Source organism: Cyclopterus lumpus, chromosome 22 (genome assembly GCF_009769545.1).
Source record: "Cyclopterus lumpus isolate fCycLum1 chromosome 22, fCycLum1.pri, whole genome shotgun sequence".
Lineage (NCBI taxonomy): Eukaryota > Metazoa > Chordata > Actinopteri > Perciformes > Cyclopteridae > Cyclopterus > Cyclopterus lumpus.
The window spans coordinates 17018908-17041802 of NC_046987.1; the positions used below are offsets into that span (position 1 = coordinate 17018908).

The following is a 22895-nucleotide window of genomic DNA, read 5'->3' on the forward strand; positions in this document are numbered from 1 at the left end:
CTCTTTCCTCGCTCACTCTGCAGCAGCAAACAAAGAGGGAGATGGAAAAGTCCCTGTGCACGTTGGCTGCAGTAGTTTTTCTGGGTGGATTTTTAGACGCAGCGCGTAGAAACGATTCAACAGCCGAGATCAGTTCATTATTGAACAACACGAGCGCAGCGGAGTCTGTCACTGCGCAGGCGCAGGATCGCGCCACAGACCGACCGAGGACGAAGTCGTCCAGAGACAAACAGCTGGACACCAAAAACATCAGCCGAGACAGTGAAGAAGAAAAGAAGAAGAAAGAAGAAGAAGATGACAGCAAGACAGAAGATACGAGAACACAGCTGGGTAGGACAACACGTTTACTGTGACTTGGGACAAGTTGATTAAAACCAATTATTAATGTTAAGTGTACTTGTTGAACGACGCCATCAGGGACCCACTGAGCTCCTGACCAGCTTTTCTAAACCTGTGAAACAATAAATCAAGTAAAAACATTTAAGATGAGTGAAATAAATATTACTTTACATAATTGAGTTAATCCAATGCTCCAAAGTAACCAATAGTTTCTTTACAAACAATTACACTTGTTATAAATTGTTTTCTTATTCAATCAATTGAGTCTTTGGTCTATAAAATACCTGAAAAAACTCTTTTGATCACCTATATCGATTACTTATTTCAGCTGTACGTGGAAATAATTAATCAAAATGTCTTTAAATTAGTGAAATTAGTAAATCAAATTTGATTTTAAAGAGGTGGCAGTGAAAACATCCCTTTGCCGAAAGAGAACGGTTTGATCCTGAGTGCATGTGATTCATGGGGCTGTTATTGTTTCTTCACAAAGCCATAAAAAGCCCTGCAGCTGTAGCCTCGCTGGACATTTGACTTCACTCCCTTTTGGTTCTCAAGCCTCAACTTTGTCTCAAATTACATTTAAACCCTCCACGGATTCGCTTATCTGCAGTTTCCTCTGCAGAGGGCCTGCGGGCTTCCTCTGAACTGACCCGGTATGATTAGAGATATTCCACATAACAACCTCTAATCACATCAGGGAGAGTTTTTTAACCCACACAAACCCACAGAGGACTTGATCATCCCTCTCCTTCCAGACTGCCCCCCTCTCGGCCTGGAGTCCCTGCGGGTCGACGACAACCAGATCCGGGCTTCTTCCTACCAGCGCATGGGTCTGGGTCCTCACAGGGGGAGGCTGAATATCCAGGTGGGTCTACATCTGGATCAAACACAGAGTACAGTGAGCTGCTTCTTGTGGGAGTTTAAAGAATAACAGGGAACAGGAACTTGTAAGGGGGCGTGTGTTTCCACAAGGAGAAGTGTCACTTCATCTAAATACTGAAGCTTTCGAGTTTTTTTTTTTTGTCCTTTGGAAAGATCGTGCTGAGGTTTATGAGATGATCACAAAAACAAATTTAGCTATACCATTATAACAGGGCTGCAACTAAGGATTATTTCATCAACTCACGTCCCCGAAGCCCAAAATAATATCTTCAAATGACTTGTTTTGGCAAAAGAACATACAAAAAAAAACAAATATTAAATTTACCATCATCTAAGACAAAAGGAAAGTAGCAAATCTTGCATTTTTGGTTGACCAAGAGGAAGAGTCTGGAGCACATAACAGCTCTGAGGCTGTTAGAAGATCACTAAACGTATTCAAATTCATCCTCTGGGGGCCGTGAATATCGGTACAATATGTCATAACAGTCCTTCCAAGATAAGATATTTAAGTCCACACAAAAGAGGTGAAGTTTCACATTTTTAAAATCTTCATTTATGTTAAAGTAAGTAAGAGTGGTTCGTCATTATAAAGTTGTGCAAATTATTCACTATCATCATGTTATATTTAAAGGGAATAATTTCAGCTGCATTTTTCTTAAACTATAAAATAAAGTAGCTCTCTTTTTTTTATTACTTTGATTGTGTTAGCTTGTAAAATTAATAAAAACTCCAGCTCTGGTTGACATTCCCTGAAAAAATAATAATCTGTATCCCCCCCCTCCCTCCACCCTTCATATTATCCAGACTGAAAGCAATTATTTCACAATCAGGGTCAACACCGAAATCTTAAGCAATGCCACACATTGAGGCAGAGCGTTTAATGGACTCTACAGTTCACCAAAAAAAAGAAGAAAAAAAACCTCTGTGTAACATGTGTGATTTTCAGTCTGGCATCGGGGACGGCGACCTGTACGACGGAGCCTGGTGTGCACAGTATAAGGACCGGCACCAGTGGCTGGAGGTGGACGCCATCCACCTCACCCTGTTCACCGGAGTCATCCTGCAGGGCCGAAACTCCATCTGGAGGTCAGGTATCAGGGTTGAGCAGCTTTTGCTATTTAAAACTGCTGCTAAAACACACACAAAAGACACACGCTAGAGCACCAGGTTAAAGTCTGCATATTAAAAATGCATATCTTGGTCTTTTGTTACAGTTGGGACTGGGTCCACACCTACAAAGTCCAGCTGAGCAACGACTCTGTGAGCTGGGAGACCTGCATGAATGGGACAGAAGAAGCGGTACGAGCATATTTATTTTTGTGTTCTCTGACATGAAGGAATGTAGCGACCGTGACCGGAGGACCTCCCACTGATGGAAAACAGATTTCCAAGAGTTTGTGCCAAAGTAAAAAAAAAGAAAAGTGTACCGTGAACTAAAAAGTCCAAAGCGCTGACAAAGAGAGAAAACACGAGGGGAGGAGAGCAAGAAACTGAAACTCGTGGTTGGCATTATGACAGTGTAACAGTATATACATTAGAAATACTTTCGTCTCATATGTCAGTGGCCAAAAAACTAAATGTGTATTCAAACTAAAACATTGACGTAAGCTGCAACGTGCAGATGGAAAATTAGAAATTTAAGGTTTGATTCAAACCTGCAACTTGTTTGCAGTTTTTTTTTTTAAACATCTGATATCTTACCAAGGAGCTGGAGGTTAATTAATTAAATATTATTATATTTATTATTAACATTTTAAGGTAATTTCTTCTGCCATGAGGTTATCTTATAGCATCTCAACAATCTTAACTTTAACTTCTGACCTGGTGATGGAGGCTCGCCAACGTCATTAGGACCCATCCTCTGGGGACCGTGAATATCGCCACCAAACTGCGATCCGTCCGGTAGCTGTTGAGATATTTCAGAGTGGTGGACTGAGAATGTCTGATTCTGTTATTCTACATCAAAATAACAACAATAAAATGTTCAACACTGTGTGGTGACGCGTCGACACGTTGAATTGTACAGATATTTGAAGGAAACCAGAATCCAGAGACCCCGGTGCTCGGACTCCTTCCTGTTCCCACCGCCGCCCGCTTCCTCCGCATCAACCCTCAGACCTGGTACGTCAACGGCACCGTGTGCCTCAGGGCCGAGATACTCGGCTGTCGAGTCGACGGTAGGCTGCAGGACGAAGCAAACGCAGTACGTTGTTGTCCATTGTCTTCAGAAGGCCCGGGTTGTCTTTCAGGAGGTAACCGTGCTCTTTCCTCGTAGGTCCAACAAACAGTTTCTACTCGGAGGAAGAACCGGGATCAGAAGACGCTCTGGACTTCAGACAGCACAACTACAAAGAGATGAGAAAGGTCCGAGTGTGACGAGCATGATGAGGAACTTTGGTTTCCCCGAAAGCTAATGACAACGTTTTTAGGCAGACTCTTAACAGTTTGCAGATTTCCTCCCCGTTTAATTTTAGTCAAACTCAAGTACATTTACTCACATTTGAGGTACTTCTACTTTGAGTCTTTTCTTTTCATGACTCTTTACACTACTTCTACTACTTCAGTTTGGACAAAACAAATGTTTTACTGTATCACTTTGGGGCGATTGGACATTTTTCTTTATTTTTACAATTGATTTTTTAATCAATCGATTTATTGAGAAGAAAGAAAATGAGCAGAATAATCCTTAAAAATAAATAATAAGTTAATAGTTCAAAATGAGCTACAGTAAGATCCTGCCTTTCCCGTAATGCAATAATAAGTCACAGTGGACATCTTTCTGTATTGGGTACTTTTACTTGTATTACTTTAAGTACATCTTCCTGATCATACTTGCACATTTCTACATAAATTAACATTTAAAAGGGACATATTTTCAGTATTGAATATAATATTAATAAGTATGTTTTCTTTAGTTTATAATAACCTGTAGAATCGTGTCTTCTACATAAATCTACATAGTTCTCCTACACCTTTGACCCGCGTACGCACATCTTCACCACAAGATGCTGCAAAAACCCGCACTGCGCCTTAATGTAACATATTCAGTGCATTTACTCGTAACAGCACGTCTACGGTGTTAGTATGTTGACTTCAGTTAAGGGTCTGAATATTTCCTCCACCCCTGTTCTTAACCCCCGAAGCTCATGAAGGCTGTGACGGAGAAGTGTCCGGACATCACCCGCATCTACACTATCGGGAAGAGCTACCTGGGCCTCAAACTCTACGTCATGGAGATCTCAGACAACCCCGGCAAACACGAACTAGGTAAGAGTGCTTCGACTCTTCTTCCACGAGTTGAAACCTTAAAAGTCTTCCGTTTCTGGACCAGAGTTCATCTTGTTTCTCTGGTTACCCTGAGTTCAGCTGCTCAGGGGACCCAGTTCAACATCCTCCAGTGTTTATACAGACTTCTTTTCTGCAGCAGCAGCAGCAACACACCTCGGGTGTCTTCTAGAGAAGGCCTCTCTCATATAAACAAACTGATGGCCATTTGAAATCGGAGACGGCAATCTCTCATCCAAAAAAGACAGATTTTCTTTGTGGTGTTGTTTTCAGATGCGGGCCTTATTACATCTGCCAAAAATGAGTTCGGCGGAGGACAAGATTTTCTTTCTTCTCAGGGAACATATTTCAAAACTGGAAATAATGGGAATTTGGGTTATATTATGGACAACAGTCGATTCAGTGGTTTCATGGTTAACGAACTCTGGTGCCAAATCCAAGAGGAATAATGGTTTTGTATTTGTATTTCTGTGGAGCTGTATCAAGTTCAGATTGTGGGTCTTTTGGAAGTCTCAGGGTTAGGAATGTCTGGCATCAAGTCTGGCCAATCCATGTATGATTATTGGCAAATACGCAATACAATCAAGATGTGTTCCTGATGTGCCTCTGGGCTTTAACTTTGACCCACTGAATAAAATCAAAATGTCAAATGCTTCATGTTTAGTGTGACTCACGTTGCTGTTGGGCCCAGATAAATCCCTCCACATGTCCTTGCTTGGCAAGTGAAACGACTCCCTTTATTCCCCTCTTGGCAGGGGAGCCTGAGTTTCGCTACGTGGCCGGGATGCACGGGAACGAGGCTCTGGGCCGAGAGCTCGTCCTCAACCTCATGCAGTACTTGTGCAGAGAATACAAGAAAGGCAACCAGCGCATAGTTCGGCTGGTGACCGAGACTCGAATCCACCTCCTGCCCTCCATGAACCCTGATGGATACGAAGAGGCTTATGAGAAGGTGGGTGAAGTCACGGGGATTTTGTGCAGGATTGACAGGCATGTTTTAGTTGACCCAAGATGTTTTAAAAAAGGAGAGAGGGCAGATCTGCTTCTTTTGTATTTTCTGTCCATCACTTTGGTGATAAAAAGGTTGCATTGCAGGTTGGGGTTGGTCAATCAGGGATGGTGGATAATAAGATTGGAAAACATTTTCAAATTCACAGATTAGCCGGATCGAGGCACAGACTTCGGACAGCCCTAATTCCCACTCAAATTAATTTAAACTCACATCCAACATTGTCATGCATGCTGGTCGAATGTTTTACAAAAATGGTGTCGTTGCCAATTTGTGCACAATGTTGTAAGCAACTCTTTACATCTTGAATCAATGGAATGCTAGTTAAGGAGAAGAGGGAAGGGCAGCTAAAAGGTTTACAGAAGAGCGACTTCCTGTTTAACAGGAAGTTGAAGTCCCATTTCATAGTGTCTCTTCAACAAAACTAGTGATGGAATAATAGTTTGAATGTCCCTGCAGGGCTCTGAACTGGCCGGCTGGGCCGAAGGACGATACAACTTTGAAGGAATCGACCTGAATCACAACTTTCCAGACCTGAACAACATCATGTGGGACACCCAAGAGATGGCGGCAGATAAATCTAAAGTCCCCAACCACTACATCCCCATCCCAGAGTACTACACTCAGGAAGACGCCATGGTAAGGACATGTGGTGTAGGGGAGAGGAGAGGTATATACAACTTGATGAATATGGAGTATTTTAATTGTTTATGGCCAGATGTAAACGCTTTGAAATAAAACCACACTGAATACTAAATAAACTACCCAAAAAGAGAAGTTATACTGTGCAACATGCCCACATTTCTGACCTTAACCTGACCAAAACATACAAAAGAGTGTTCCCACAAAATAACTCACTAATCACGGTATAACCACACGTGGACTATGATTGGCTGCAGGTCACCAGCCAATCACACGAGAGGAGGAGAAACTAGAGCCTGAGGAGCAACCCATGTTATCAGTTACACCTTCAACTATAGGCAATGTAACAATAATGTAACAATCCATGAGGCATTTGAGCATTTAGGAATTTAGTTAGAACAAAGTGTACGATGTGAAAAAGCCATCACTGTGGCGCCATCTGGTGGTATTCTTAAGAACAACACAGGAGTGGCAGCCTGTAAAGAGACTAGAATCACCAAAACTCAACTTTCCGGTATAAACCTTTTCTAGGCAGCCTGAGAACTATGAATTGAATTGCTAACACAAATGAAACTTGAGAAGAGGTGTGAATGAAATACAGATTACTGCACCAAAGGACCAAATTCTACTACTTAAAAAAAAAGAAAAGCGAGTTTTGTGTTTTTGAGGGTGGTGTGAGGACAGTTTTGAAGAAAAGGGAAACAAAGTTTTTTTCCTGGAGACCCTTAAACAGAACACATGTTGAAACTCTGCTTCCAGATGGACAGTAAAAAGATCATCACATTTTAACACATTTACCATCTGCGTTTAGTTGTGAAAATCTTTCCCACACATCAGTGTCTAAAAAATGCCATCGCAAATCTAATCCAGATTGTCCATCCCTCCCAGGTTGCACCAGTGACGCGAGCCGTCATCAACTGGATGCAGGACATCCCCTTCGTGCTCAGTGCAAACCTCCACGGGGGAGAACTGGTGGTCACGTACCCCTACGACTGCACCCGGGACTGGGCCCCTCAGGAGGACACCCCCACGGCGGACAACGCTTTCTTCCGCTGGCTGGCCACCGTCTACGCCTCGACTAACCTGGTGATGTCCAACCCCAACCGCCGCATCTGCCACTACGAGGACTTCCAGGCACACAACAACATCATCAACGGCGGAGCCTGGCACACCGTCCCCGGCAGTGAGTCCCCTCTTTGAATGAATGAATTTAACTATATGTGCACACTATCCTTACAAAACACCAAACTCTTAAATTCAAAGTGTTTAAACCCTTAAATCACTATCAGGCATGGTTAAGAGGTAACAGGGGACAGGAACCAAAGGCAGACAATCTGTTCTTACAAGGACAGTTAAGTAATTGTTGAAAGCGTGGAGGTACAAAAGCTTACTGGCATGGGTTGCTGGTCCAAATAGGAGTCCACAGGTGAACATGGTACAGGTACAGGTTCCAGGGTTCAGGTGGGGAGGGCACAAAGCAACACTGACAATCTGGCACTGACGGGATGCTGAGCGGAAGGAGACGCAGGTGAGCAGGTGGATGTGGGAGTCAGGTGGACTGGGACAGGTGGAAACGTCTGAGGGCAACATGGTGGACAGGGACAGTCATGGGGAAGTGGGAATAGTTTGCACAGAGAGTGTATTATTTTGTCTAAAAAAAGTAAATCGGGAAGTTTTATTTTGACATTGTTGTCTGTGAATGTTACATTTACTGAAAGAATGTAGTAAATAATATTTTTTTGTTTCTATTTTTATTTTTCTCTCGTGCACTGAGCTCATCTGAAAAAAAAGAAGCAATCAGCTTTTTGCATTCCTATAATAGACTAAAATAATAATCTTCCCAAACAGCTATTTTTCCAACATTTCTCGGCTTGCATGTCTTTTCTGCAGGTATGAATGACTTCAGTTACCTGCACAACAACTGTTTCGAGGTGACAGTGGAGTTGTCCTGTGACAAGTTCCCTCATGTCAGTGAGCTTCCCATCGAGTGGGAGAACAACAAGGAGTCCCTTCTGATTTACATGGAGCAGGTCAGTCAGTCTGCGTCAGTCTTAAAAAAATCCAGCAGTTATTTCCACCTTAGTCTTCTCTTGGGAGCCTCACACGTGCAGCGTTTCCTCTTCAGGTTCACAGAGGCATCAAGGGTGTGGTCAGGGACAAGACGACCAAACAGGGAATAGAAGATGCTATCGTCAGGGTGGAGGACCACGAACATGACATCCGATCGGGTAAGACGCTCAAATTTATATTTTACATTTAATATTAATGCGAGTTTAACGAACTGCAACTGTAAGGCCATCCTCTGGACAATTACAAAACGTACATCGACCGCGAGGATATATTTCTAGAACTATTAACAAAGTTAAAGCCAAGTGTTTATTTTTATCATATGCCAGGTTACTCCTCTTATTCGTGTGAATAATTGGCCAAATATCAGCGACATTGGGATGACTAAAAGGTTGGGAACCACTGCTCTAGGCTATCACTCTGATAAGCTCCCCATTATGCTCAGACAGGCATTCTGGGAAATGTAGGAAGTCACTAACTCGCATTTAGCAACTTTTAAATACACTACATTTACATTTTGGCTTTGGAGAAGGTGAAATAAATTGTTATTTTTGTCTAATCTTTACTTCCTCAGCTGCCGACGGGGACTACTGGCGTCTACTGAACCCGGGCGACTACAAAGTGATGGTTTGGGCCCAGGGTTACTACCCGTCCATGCGCCGGTGCCGCGTTGGAAGGGAGCCACATGCCACCATCTGTGACTTCGGCCTGACCAAAACGCCCACTCAGAGGCTGAATGAGATCCAGACCAAAGGAGGGAAGATCCCCCAGGACCTGCAGCTGCGTCTTCGCGCTCTGAGGCTCCGCATGCTTCGCGCCAGCACCAAGGTCCTCAACCAGCGCAGGGAGCGGCTGCAGCGAGCGAGGAGAGCCTGGTCCTCCGGAGGCCAGAGAGCATTTAGCACGAGGCGCTGAAGAAGTCTCAGAGATGAGCTGGGTTATAGGTTCAGGAAGTTCAGTTTAAACGGAGAATAGTCTCTGGGAATAGTGATGTGTTCCTACTAGAGAGCATACCATTAAAGGGTCAATTCACCCAATTCAAATAGCCCCAGATATATAAATATCTGCCCCTGAGATGTTGTATGTGCTCATCACAACTTTAATTATTAAAGAAAAACACAGCAACGTATTTGGGTGTATTGACCCTTTAAGGCAGATTAAACCACAATCGTCACACAAACTCTTAAAGACATTGACAGCATATTTAAAAAGCAGGTTTTATACACAACAAACAACAAAAAAAGACACAAACTGAATAACTTCTAAAAAAAAAGGTACAGAAACGTTTTGAAGGATTATGGACATCTTCACATGTATAGACAGGCATCATTTAATGTTAAAGTTAAAATTCACTTGTGTTTTTGTTTGTTTTTTGTACATGAAGTGTTTCATTCAACATCATAGCTGATGATGCTGTGACAGTGTTTGTTGACGACTGAGTGCGAGTGTCAGCTGGTCTGATGTGTGACATCTTTTTTCTAACAGTGTGTCTGTTCTTGTTTGTTTGACTTAAGTCCAACAGGACCAAAAAAATCTCAAATAAATATTACTTATTTGTCTTAATCTATATTCTAGAGTCTAAATCGGAAACAAGGGTGAAGAATAGTAGAAGAAGCTGACGGAACAGAGGTTTCCAAGCCGGGGGGTTCGGACCCCTCAATGGGTCATAAAATAAAAATGAAGGGTGACAAGATGATTGACATAAAGAAGAGGAAACAAGACAAAGTGCTAATGCAGATATAATCCAGTATGTCTGCATACAAACGGCCACCTCATGGTTTGATTTTGACCCGTTCATCCTGGGATTGTCTTATTTGAAAAAGGGCGGATGAAGCAACAACAGTAGTCATTAATTAAAAAGACAAAAGCAATAATTAGGAAACATATTTATTTTCCTTTCCTTCTGAATTTGTAAATCATCTCATGACCTCCTGAGGGGCCAGGACCCTTAGTTTGGGAACCGCTGGTCGAGTTTTATGGAGCCAAATCCAGACCAATGGTTTTGTTCGTTTGAAAAAAAGTTTGGGTCTTGAACATTGAAAAATTCAATAATGTATTTGAAATAAAAATAAGTGTATCAAAAGTGTTTTAAATATCATTTAGATTCAAATAAAATATATTTTGTCATTTTTCAGTAGCAGATTTTATATTATATATATATTATATTATTATACGTTGCCTTCAGGAACCGTAGGTACCGCGAGAATTATTCAATACTCAATACTTTATATACGCCAGATTCACGGGATTGGCAGTAAACACAATTGACGCTAGTGACTAAATTATGTTTAGCAAGCTGTTTGAGACCATACTCGCAGTATAACTATGCCAGGTTGTGCCGTTCACTATACAAAAAACCAAAACCAGTTTGAAAATGTGTCTTCTGAACTACCACGAAGCCACGGAGGGAAGAAGCTGACTGGAAGAACAAAGCATATAACATTCACATTACAAAATGCTTTAACAATAATAAAATGTGAACCTTTTCATCATTTGCCAAAATCAAACATGTGATTGCAGGTGAAAAATAAATATGCAAAGTATATTTGATCTTAGCATACTTTAGTATACTTGAAGGTACTACTATTTATAATAATTTATTACAAATTTACAAAATTAATGGTTCCAAAATAGCACACTTTAAGTATGATTAGTAGGGCTTCAAGTATGCTAAGATTAAATATACTTAGCATATGTATTTATAACACAATTCATATATAAAATAATAGCAAGAATACGTTTACTTACTAATTACAACAAATATTTAGCAAATGTGCTTTAAATACATTGTTTCAATGGTAATTTAGAACATATTTGAAATATACAAAAAATATGTTAGAAAACAAAGTTCAAAGTACATTTAAGTAATTACACAGTACTTACACTTAAAGTATATTTTTCTTATAATATATTTCTTGAAAGTATACTACCATACAATTATTTTAAAGTGTGTTAAAAGCATACTTTTTAAAATAGGTGAAAGCGTGACTTTAGTATACTTTTTATATATTTGCAGAAAGTACACTTCTTTGAGTTTATTTGAAATGTACTATTGACATTTTCAGTATATTTTAAATACATTAAAGTATATATTGTTTTCGCCTGGGATGCAACACACGCTGTGGTGAGCTACGTGCATTAACGTTGATGTGACAAAAGAAAACGCGGTTAATGATGATTATTAGTGGTATATTTACTAATGTGAGTGTTACATTAATACTACTCTGTAGACGCTTCAGTTTCTTCTAAGCTCAGCAGTAGTACAGGAGACACATGGGGTCAGACGCAGGACATGATCAGCGGGTCGAATCTTAATGGGAACCGTGTGCCCACTGATTTTGGTCGCCAATCAACAAGTAATATTTTCGTCATGAAGATGGATAACTCTTTACATTACATTACATTACATGTCATTTAGCTGACGCTTTTATCCAAAGCGACTTACAATAAGTGCATTAAACCGTGAGTCCAAACTCAGAACAACAAGAATCAAGCAAGTACAATTTCTTCAATAAAGTCAAACTACAAAGTACTATCCGTAAGTGCCATTTAAGTGCTACTAAAGTGCTATCGGTAAGGGACATTTAAGTGCTACTACGGCATTTAAGTGCTACCTATTCAAGGTATAGTCGAAAAAGATGTGTTTTTAGTTTGCGACGGAAGATGTAGAGACTTTCTGCTGTCCTGATGTCAATGGGGAGCTCGTTCCACCAATGAGGAGCCAGCACAGCAAACAGTCGTGATTTAGCTCGAAGTGAAGGAGCTACAAGCCGATTGGCAGAAGCCGAGCGAAGTGAACGGGCTGGGGTGTGAGGTTAGACCATGTCCTGGATGTAGACCGGACCCGATCTGTTCGCAGCACGGTACGCAAGTACCAGTGTTTTGAAGCGGATGCGGGCGGCCACCGGTAACCAGTGAAGGTCGCGGAGGAGCGGAGTAGTGTGGGTAAATTTCGGTCGGTTGAAGACCAGTCGAGCAGCTGCATTCTGGATGAGTTGTAGAGGTCGAATGGCATTAGCAGGAAGACCTGCCAAGAGGGAGTTGCAATAGTCTTCTTGATAATGCTGTCAAAATCCTAAATGAATGCTCCAGCAAGCCGCTCCACCGTAATGTTTTAATCCTGTGTAGTGATTTACTGAAGGTCCTTATACACAAATGTTTTGTGAACAATAAATATATAAGAGTCTGTACATTCTTGGTTAAAAGCTCTGGTTAAGCTGTCCACGTTTCTCTTTTTGGAGTGAAATAACTTTGCTCCCGTGTTAGTCTGCAAAGGCTACCTAGAGGCCCAGGTAGCCTCTCAGTGACATCACGTGAACTCAGTGACCTCTCAGTGACGCCACGGAGCACAGAACCAGAGTTAATAAATAGTTAATTAATAAGGAGTTAACTCCTTAGTAAATGGGAGGCGGAGTAAGCAAAAAGTAGGAGGACACTCGCCTCCTCCTACCTTTTGCTTTCCCGACCTCTTCGTTAGTGTCATCCTCCTATTGAGTTTAGTTTCCGCGACCTAAAAGAAAGAAAGAGGAAAAAAATTGGCTTGGTAGAGAGAACGTTGCTGGGCCACCATAATCGACAGTCACCAGGATGATCGGTCCCTCGTTGGGCGTCTCTCGTCTTTGTCCTCCTCCTCGTCCTCTGCTAGTCCTCGAACGGCTCCGGGTCCTCGCCCTACTCTCTGAACCTGATGGTTTTGATTCCCTTCAACATACTGCGTGCAGCAGCTGAGCATACAGCGGGTTGAACTTGAACCAGAAGGTTGGCGGTTCAAAGTTGCTGGTGTACTTTATTATTTTAATAATAAATGATAATTCAGTAAATTTATAGCGGCTCATTCTGTCCAACCATCAACTATCTTTTTACTGTTTTGCATGTAACCTTCAAATCTGGTGTGAGTTTGTCCTCACGCTGTACCTTGTATGTATAACAAGTTAATATAATCGATTCTCAGTTTTAACACTGAAACACGGAAATACTCGACTCAAACACCAAACAGTCAGCAGTGCAAAAGAAGCTAACCTTTTTATTTCAGTGATGATAAGTACCATTTTAGTATCATTGTTGGGATTACTTGCTGCGTTTAGCCATTTTAGGGGATCAACGGTGCGAGCAATTCAACACGTTTCTGTCTCTCCACCCTTCCTCCTGTGTTTAGTGCACAGGTAACACCAGAAGTACTGACAACATTCAGTTAATCCACACAACAGAATACAGGTTAAAACCCAGAACAAGACTGAACCCCCCCCCCCTCCGAAAAAGAACAAAATCATCAAATTTAACCCGGTTTTTAGTTGCTATACCTGAAGTGAAAATGGCAGATAGGACACTTCTCTCCAAAGAGCTTGTGATTTTTAGTGAAATAAAAGCAGCATTGATACAGCATGGGTGTTCCTTGAATTGACTGAACTGAAAGTTAAATGAACTCCATTCGTTACTGAAATACACACATTTTAACAGCAGTTAAACTGAGGTACAAAGTGTTAAAAGCGTCGCTCCTTATTACGAACGTCGGACGTGTTGCGAGCTGAGAATTATGAATATTAGTTTCATCTGTATTGAGATTGATTTCATTTTAATTTTTTTTTACTTCAAATGGAAATTTATTTCTAAAATAATCGTGTATTTTTACCATCTTACCCAGCGGGATAGACGAGAAGATGGACACCAACGGTTAATATAACATTAGCTACGTACAGCTAGCAGCCGGCTAGCTTAGCTCAGCTCTGTTTAACTGTGACAAAACCCTCTCAACACATGTTCAGCTCGCTAATTAAAACACATTATAAGCAGTTTGTTTCATCCGAACAAAAAACTGAAATATAAAAACGAATAGCCGTTTACAGGGTTGTATCCCGGACTATTTATCTACTTTTCTCGTTCGGTTGACAGGCAACCGGTTGAGTCTGGTCCATAGGCCCCCGTAAAATGGCGAATTTTCAGTTTAACACTTTTTTTTATTACGGATAAAACTAACGACATACATAATATGTGACATAGTGACCGTAAGAGGTGTTGGCAGGCGGATTATATATCACCGTCTTTTTACGGCGCTCGTTAACCGCTAAAGTCAAGCGAACCGGCTGCGAGCCGCAGCGTTAGCTATATTCAAGTCCAATCCGCTCATCTAACTTTCTGCAAGAAAGAGAATAAGCGTATTTCCCAAAATATTCCCCAAACTATTTTCCAATGCAAGCTTTTACCATATGTAAAGACTATTTATTTTGTTATCAAATCCATAATAGCAGATGTTCAACTTTAGTTCTCAGCTCACAATTACACTACAGAGGAAAAGCACTGCCTTGTCCAAGCAAAATATATTTTGGCATCCGACAGTTCCACACAGAGCATCACCCTGGCATAAATAAGAACGGTGAATCTTCATAAAGGCTTGTATGCATAGTAGTATGTACGCTAATGTCTATTTTTTTCTTTACGTAATATCTATTCTGCAGTCAGTCAGTATTCACTGCAACCAGTTGACAGTAAGGTGTGACATCCATGCGCGTGCTCGGCTCTTACAGCAGCTATACTACACTGGTTGGAAACATAAAACGCAACAATTGCCGATACTAGTCAAAGCAAATCCATTCGGCCCTCAGAGAGGGAAATAAACCTGATTGGTCACCTTTATGACAACACTAAAAATGAGAAAGTGGACGTGATGCAAATAAATGGGGGGGGGAATGTGTAGAGAAAAATCCAACACTGATGTGGGTCAACACTCAAAAACCAACCAAATGAAGTCCAATGTTACTTGGCAACACTTCATCCTATGAATGCAACCTCTTCTGAAAGTTGTTGGCCAAAAAGTAAGCAAGCTGTTAGATTAAAGGATGAGGCTGGCAATATTCTACATTTTTACTTATAGTCAATAAGTCTCATGAAAACACACTGATATTGTCTGCTTGACCAAATGCAGTGCCAGAGCGCTCCCTTCTTTGGATATGGTCATTGTAGTTTTTATATTAATCCTATATACTATGTGGAGTAATTGTGTATTACTCCACAGCTGAAAGTAGTCCCCAACAACTTTACAATTTACTCCCGTTTGAGTAATGTTTGCTACAAACTGCAGTGGCCAGCATGCTCAGTTTAATTGTTTTTAAAAGGCTCAGTAATTTCCTTCGGATTTCTTTTTCATTTTTAAAGATTTACATTTACAGTAAGAATCAATGGGCTTCCGACGGCGAGCCACAGCGAAGGTAGGGAGGTCCCGAGATACGGACTACCGTGCAGAATAATGCCAGCCTTATCTTTAAGGGAAGAAATATGTAAATGCAAAAAGTATGAAAATCTTGCAATAGCATAGATCTGGAAAATGTCGAGGTGGGATACTTTGAAAGCTGAGACAATGACATCAGCTGGACTTTGCTATTGTCCAGACAGCAATAGGCTTTGAATAAAAACACACAAACTGTGAAGAGAAAGGAGAAGAGATTCCAACGTAGCTCGACCTAAACGATGGCAAAAAGGGAATTGTGTAGAATCAAATGAACACTGTGAACACGTGCCGACATTAATACGTCAATAAAACCACTAAAAACCTGAACCACTAAAGACCATGAAGGCAGAAAAAAGGGTGGATACGGAAAACAAAGAGAAACAGGTGGGTAAAGGCGTTGATGATGAGGTCCTTGAAGTTGGGGGGGGGGGGGTCAAAGTTCAGATTGTATGAGCAGAGAAGCAGCACCTATGAAGAAGGCATGAGCAGAGCGGAGCAAGAAGATCCGCGCAGACGGATCTTGTTGGTCGGGTTAATATCTGTCCGGGTTTTGCATCCTTAGTGTTTCTGTCCCGTCAAGTCTCAAAATAAATCAGAGTTTTCTACTGCTTTAAAGACCAAAATCAATCTTTAGTATGAAAAAGAGCCACAATTTGTTTTTTGGACTTCCAAAACGCTCTTCATTCTGGATGCGAGTCTGCTTTTCAAAGCCCCAAATTCTTCCTTTGTCATTTTTTCAGGGTCAGAGTTTGCATCCACTCCTGCAGCCTGGTCAAGACTGACGTCAACTTCGTTTGTTTTGATTTTCCTTTCAGGTGTCGGCTGACAACTCCGTCCCAAACTGTCGTTTTCACAGCAGCAGACCTGGGTTTGGAAGTGCTTCAAATATATATATATATATATATATATTTGTAATCCTTTTTTGGGTACCAGATGGGTGGAGTTTTCCGAACAGATAGTCTGGCAGAGGGTCCAGAGAAATCACTAAATTCCAGTTATACCACATGTCAGACTATTTGAAATACCTGCATTCAGTAAATCCCACCCAGCTGGTCCACTTGAGCACTTTAAAACAAATGCTAGGACATTTTTGTCAAGGTTTCTAAAGATGCAGATTAATTGAAAATCTTAAATTACTTTGATGGTTTTGATATAATTAATAACAAAGGATAGCAGGATGGCCATATTACTCTGTAGATAGAGTCCTTGGGCAGCAGATATCTGCATATATTAGATGTTTGGATCTTATAATCATAGAAACGTGGTTGTACGAACAGCATTCTGGGAGATTTCTGCAGGAACCCCCAATGAGCACTTCTTCACCCAGGTCTGCGGCGCGACGTTCTCCGACAGCGGCTAAAACTTGGGCTGGTAAAGGGCGACGCGCCCACTGAGGCAGCCCGAGGCCAGCTGGCAGTGCGTCGGGGAGAACTTGGTGGTGAGCACCACGTCGCTGTGCGAGTAGATGGAGCGGACCTCCCTGAGGCAGCTGGTCTGGACGGGCAGGCAGTCGACCAGCTCGCCGCAGCTCTCGTTGAAAGCCAGCAGGCGGACGCCGTAGCCATAGGGGGAGCAGATGAGACGTCCGTCCGGGCTGAAGCACAACTCTTTGATGTAGCCCCGGCCGACATTGGCCTCCTCGATGTAGTGGGTGAGGCGGAGGGAGCAGCGGGGGGAGACCAGCGGGCGGGTGGGCGCTCCGTCCTGGAACTCATACACACACGTCCACTGGAGAGAGAAGACGCAGGTTTAGGTGAAGTCAACGTCACACACTAGAGACTATTAATCACGTTGGTGTCGTCACTGCAAAGACACTTGGACCAACAGTGACAGCAACCATCTATTAGTGGCTTTCTACTTGTGATGAGACACCAATTCACAGAATAACACAACAGCAGCGCTGCACTGAAAGCAAACGGTTTTGAATAAAGGTTTGGTCTCATGTCTTTTTTTATTTTTATTTTTATTAACTTGTTATACATACAAGGTACAGAGTGAGGACAAACTCACACCAGATTTTAAGGTTAAATGCAAAACAATAAAAAGATAGTTGATGGTTGGACAGAATGAGCTGCTATAAATTTACTGAATTATCATTTATTATTAAAATAATAAAGTACACCAGCAACTTTGAACCGCCAACCTTCTGGTTAAATTTCAACCCGCTCTATAAAACATATAGTAAGACGCGTTTATGTAAAGTATTTTTAAAAATAAGTATTGTTGAGGTATTTGTACCAAAACTAAAGTTTTTTTTTCTCCATATGTAATAGATATATTTTAGTGCAATATGACATTAGTAAATTCCAAGTGATGATGACGTCATCGTTGATGCATAAAAAAGGTATCTAATTTTGCTTTCAGATCTATAAAACATGAAGACGAAGACGTGCAGTGAGGCGATTAAATAAATCAAACCACGGATCACATCTTTAAAAAGGGGTCGGAGGCGACGGGCGTTTCTCACCTCCTGGTCGTCCATGTTGCTGGAGCAGCGGATGAGCGTGGCCCAGCCCTTCGGATGGAGCTGCAGGGAGGTGATGCAGTTCCCCCGGTCTCTCTCTCCGGGGATCTCTGGAGTCAAAACCTCCAGGCTGTTTCTCGGAGGGAGACCTGCGAGATAAAAGTGTTAGTGGTACATTTGTAGTCTTTATTATTTTGGCGGAGCCTCAGGTAACATCTATTATTTAGTTTTACGCCATTGTTTTTTTCTGACCTTCTCGAGGAGGGTGGATCTTGCTGGAGTCGTTGCCCTGGCGAGGAGTTCCAGCGGACCTGGACGCTGACGTGCCTCCATCTACAGAGTCACAACAGGGTGAGAAATCAGTTTCTTTAATCTATAATCAACAGTAATGTTCACTTTAAATCCCCATTGAGACGATAATAATGACCAATGCCCGTGGTAAGTTACATGGGAAACAAAGAGTGAACTTAAAACTTCTCAATTCATTCGTGCAGTATTTTCAAAATATGTACAACATGTGTCAAGTTCCAGTTTGGAATGATGCTTTGAATTACACATATGAAGCTTGCAGTTTTGGCATAAATTAGTCGTAGTATCATTTAGTTTTGTGTGAAGCTGATCAGTGAAACGAATCAACCGTAAAGGAACGAGCACAACTCTCCCAAAGCCACGCCCCCCAAAATGATCATTATGTTATAACATAAAAAAAGCAAACGTGACTGTTGTCAGTACTCACAGCTGTTAAGCAAGCAGCGTGCGAAAGACTCCGGAGGCACACAACGAGTGCACGTGCAGGATTCGACATTCGAATGATTGGACGAGCTTATTTCAGGCCTGCGACAGCGACGGTAACCTGCCTTTAAGTCGTAATCAACTAATTGACTAATTGAACACTCGCTTTACGTAACCAAAGACATTCCGGCCAAAACGATAAATCTGAGATAAATAAATATGTGACATGTGGGCAGAATGTTTTGTGTCTCAAAGTGTCTGACCTGAGCTCAGGGGCGTCCGTCGCGCTCGCAGCATGCGGTAGCTGCCCACCTCGAGGGACTGGGTGAGGTCCAGGTCGTGGAGGATGAGCAGATACCCCGAGGACGTGGAGATGAGCATCTTGGAACAGTCGGGCGTCAGACGCATCCTCATCAGGTAACGGGTGTGGAAGAACTTTTTGTGCGGGCAACCGTCTTCTGTAAACCTGCAGGGGGAGGGGGGAGGGGGGGGGAGGACGATTACAGAAGGCGGAACAGGAGGTACGATGTCCTAAATAACGACGTGTAAATCTGGTTAAAGGGCTTCAAAGACAAACAGAGTTACGGAAAATCATCATCTTTGAGTCGTTCTTCAGTAGAAAACATAGCGATTAATCATTACATTTGTAATGAAAATAATAACTTGCTGCAGTTGTAATTATAATCTTATAAGTCACGTATTTACATCTCATCACGTGATAGACCGGAGGTGACACCGACTCAAATAGATCGATCAGGTTTTCTCATATTTACTCTTGAAATGTCCGCGAGTTCAAACTTTGATGCTCACACCAACCACACGCACCTGTTAGTGTCCCACGTGATGACGTTGCCGTCGAAGCCGGACGTGACGAGGAGACGAGTGTTGGTGTCGTACTCGATGTTCTTCACCCAGCTGGCGTGGCCGTGCAGCGTGCACACCTTTGAATTCAGCTTACGGAGATCCCATAATGCAATGGTGGTGTCGTCGGAGCAGGTGGCGAACAAACGATTGTCCAAAAACCTGCAGGCCACAGACAGTGGGGGGGGGAAGGAATATTGTGATCAAGCATTCCCTGACAAGGAGCTTCATCTAACGTATTTAAGAGATTGCGCCACCACCCTGAATCTTTTTCGCTTTACCAACTCGCCTGGTGAAACTTTACAAACCCGCCCAGGATGATTTGAGAAATGCACCTTATGTTGTTGACGCAGTCCTCGTGGGCTTCAGTCAGGGTTTTGATGTGTCTGGACGAGATGGGATCAAACAGCAGGACTTCAGTCTGCTCGCAGGCCACAGTCAGCACAGACCTGAGCGGACGAATCAGAGAGGTGCTCGTTAGCATACAGGTAGAGGAGAAAGAGTCGAGTCTTATCGTGCTTTTCAACCAAAAAGACACAGACAACTTCTAACTTAGACCCAACATATATGATGTACACAGAAAAATATTGTGTAAGTATTAATGGGGAAGCATCATAGTATCTGTGTGTATATGTAGAAGGGGAAACAATCTTTCTTCTTACAGTTGACAGCGATGCAGAAAGATCTCGAAAGAAAGATGGGAAAATGTATAATAAATGTATCAAAATGAATAACTATTCCTCCTCATAACTTAAGAATGGCAGTTTACCAATTTGTATTACTGCCTAACTTTCATTTTAATACAACATGTGCAAGTGCTTTCCAGATCGTTTAAGGACGGATGTCCAATCTGAATGTTAGATATCACATTTTGGGTATTGTGATTGGCAGAAGTTCAAATAACAGCGTATGCCATGCCATAATTGTAGGTGGTGTATTAGCAATATATCTAAACAAAAAGTGACTTGTTTTTTCTATTTCCGGACACAATTAGATTGAAGACACCGGTTTGATCAAGAACGCAGCTGCCGAGGTAACAGAAAGGACATAATAGTAGAATAATAATAATAATCAATGACCCTCCGAAGATAAAATAAGGAAACGCATCATAAAACGCAAAATCTATTGGCAAAAACTGCCATGCAATAGCATTGCATACCAAACGTTGTAATAATGTGAATAATTAAAAGGCCTTAAGATGAAAAACTCAGAGACCAATCAGGTTCTGGGTGTTTTCATCTCCAACACATGCATTTCCCACATTGTGCAGGATGTGCATGCGTTTTGTCCCGCTGTCACAATCAGCCCACAAATCAAAACAGACCCAGACTGGACAGCTTGACCTGGTTTCACTGCAGGATTTACGTCTGCAGCCTGGTCACGAGGCTTAAACCACGCATGTTGTCATTCATTGAGTTTGCTGTGAGTGGCTTCTGCAGGACTCACTAGGTTTTGTTTAGAGAAATTTCAAACCGTCATGTTTTGAGGTCCCGTTTAGAGCCTAATCTTTCAAATGTTTTTAACATAAATATCAAAATCAGTGGACTTTCCCCACACAAGTGGTCCTTGGACGGTCAGGTGTCCATAGAGATGAGGATGGATTTGATTTGAGCAATTCAAGCACTTTCCAGGTAAGTGCACTGTCTAAGATTTCAAAGATGTTCCAGAATAGTGAGAACCCTGTGAACATGCTCTCCGGGTGAAAGGCCTAAAATACAGAGTGTTGTCTTACCCATCCGGGGAGTACTCCAGGTTGAACACCGCTCCGTGCGTCTGAGTGCTCAGGTTGACAGACTCCGAAGCCGGATTCATTGAGGAGTACAAACTGGTCATTGTCCTGAAGTTATCCCTAGCCGGGTCCACAAACACCCCTCGCCGTATAGTCCTGCTCTGCAGCCAGGAAAACACGCTGTTCCCCCTGCGGATGTCCGAGCCAGAGGAGCCCTCGCCGCTCGCCGTCTGCGGCGCCGCGGGCGGTTCGCAGCGGGGCTCTCGCTCCTCCGACGCCGAAGACCTCGCTCTGCGCTCCGGCCTAATCCCGCCGCTCCCGGGCGGAGAGGGAGAAACCCTCGGGGCGATTTCATCTTCCACGTCCGAGTCGTCGATGTCGGGGTCCTCCTCTTTGTCGTCGCCGCCGCCGCCGCCGCCGCCGCCGCCGCCGCTGTTGGGCCTGTCCTGCGACTCGTCCGCGTCCTCGCTGTCGCTCTGGTGCTCCGAGCTCATTGTAGCTTCTCCCGGCGTCCACACAGCCGTTTGTGTCTCGGGGCGCAGCGTCTCCGGCGAAACAAAGTGGACTGACTCCGGTCACCTACCGAGCATTAAAACCGTATCTTCCTCCACCCGTTTATGACGCCATGGCGGTGGGTTTTTTCGCCGCATAGGTTCCGTTCAAGTTGTATTTTGTCGGGCTTGGCGACTGCGCGCGTCAACACAAACACGGTTTGCTTAAATGTGACCGGAAGAGGACAGGCTCGGCCTTCAAAATAAACTTTCAAAATAGTTTATTCTACGTGTGCGTGTTAAATTAAAACAAAACACGTTACGATTGTTACTTATTTATCTGTTAACCGCTTTTGTGTTTATTTGTTGCGGTTTCTGCTCGTGAAATTATGTACCAAAAAATACAGTTTTATCAATGAATATTTTAAGCTGAAGCGTTTAGGCGGAAGTTCAATGTTATCATTCTAACTAACTTGACCATTTCCTCCCCACCAAAACAAACGCAAAATAAAAGGAAAATACGTGTTTCCGCTTCCTACTACTGACTACTTTCAAATGCATTCGTAGGTTGGTTGCTGCCATCTGCTGGAAAAATATGTTCTTTTGCTTCTTTCCATGATGGACAACAGCAAAAACATGTCAGTGTTGATTGAATGTTGTGAGAATCACAACAAAGTATAATTAATTAATTAATTATAAAAAAAATGAAATATAATTTACTTCAACAACCTCTTCTTACCAGTCTTAGAACTGGTTATTGTGTGATGCAACTGGAAGCTGCCCAGTTTGTGATCCAGCAAGGCCTTCAGGAAAATATATTTAATTAATGCGGCTATATTGTTAAGCCTGTTATGACTAAACTGATTAAATGTGTCAAAAATGTTTATCTAAAGTAAAAAGTGAAGCAGTGCTAGGTTTAGTGATGTTCATATGAGGAGTATATGGTCATAGGTGATTTATTGTACAGTCTTATTGCAGTTTTCAGGAATGTTCTCCTGTATCTGTCCTTGTGACAGTCTGTTGTCCCTGCGGTAAGTGGTGGAGAGGGTGGTCCGTGTTATCCAATATAGACAATCATTTCTTCAGTGTCCTCCTCTCCATCACCTGTTCCGGATAGTCCTGTTTGCAGCCAATGATGGAGCCGGCCTTCCTCACCAGTTTCGTGAGTCTGT

The 22895-nt window shown here is 42.4% G+C and overlaps 2 protein-coding genes across 3 annotated transcripts; one reads left to right on the forward strand and one right to left on the reverse strand.

Moving 5' to 3' along the window:
* The first annotated feature begins 9 nt into the window (after nt 1–9).
* LOC117751527 (probable carboxypeptidase X1) lies at nt 10–10020 on the forward strand. 2 transcript variants are annotated; one of them, XM_034563444.1, is made up of 13 exons: nt 10–330; nt 1095–1204; nt 2168–2307; nt 2436–2520; nt 3248–3398; nt 3497–3585; nt 4365–4488; nt 5262–5458; nt 5975–6154; nt 7046–7340; nt 8048–8187; nt 8283–8385; nt 8799–10020. In XM_034563444.1, exons 1-13 carry the CDS (start codon nt 42–44, stop codon nt 9137–9139), a joined length of 2244 nt encoding a protein of 747 aa, XP_034419335.1. In that variant the 5' UTR covers nt 10–41; the 3' UTR covers nt 9140–10020. The 2 variants fall into 2 exon arrangements, with proteins under 2 accessions (XP_034419335.1, XP_034419336.1); XM_034563445.1 differs by lacking the exons at nt 10–330; nt 1095–1204 and having other exon boundaries at nt 2243–2312.
* A 3207-nt stretch (nt 10021–13227) lies between these two features.
* wdr32 (WD repeat domain 32) lies at nt 13228–21936 on the reverse strand. Its single transcript, XM_034525180.1, has 7 exons — nt 21236–21936; nt 19839–19952; nt 19468–19665; nt 18906–19108; nt 18163–18243; nt 17914–18059; nt 13228–17174 (listed from the first exon to the last, which is right to left on the reverse strand). Exons 1-7 carry the CDS (start codon nt 21724–21726, stop codon nt 16803–16805), a joined length of 1605 nt encoding a protein of 534 aa, XP_034381071.1. The 5' UTR covers nt 21727–21936; the 3' UTR covers nt 13228–16802.
* Nucleotides 21937–22895: the final 959 nt, after the last annotated feature.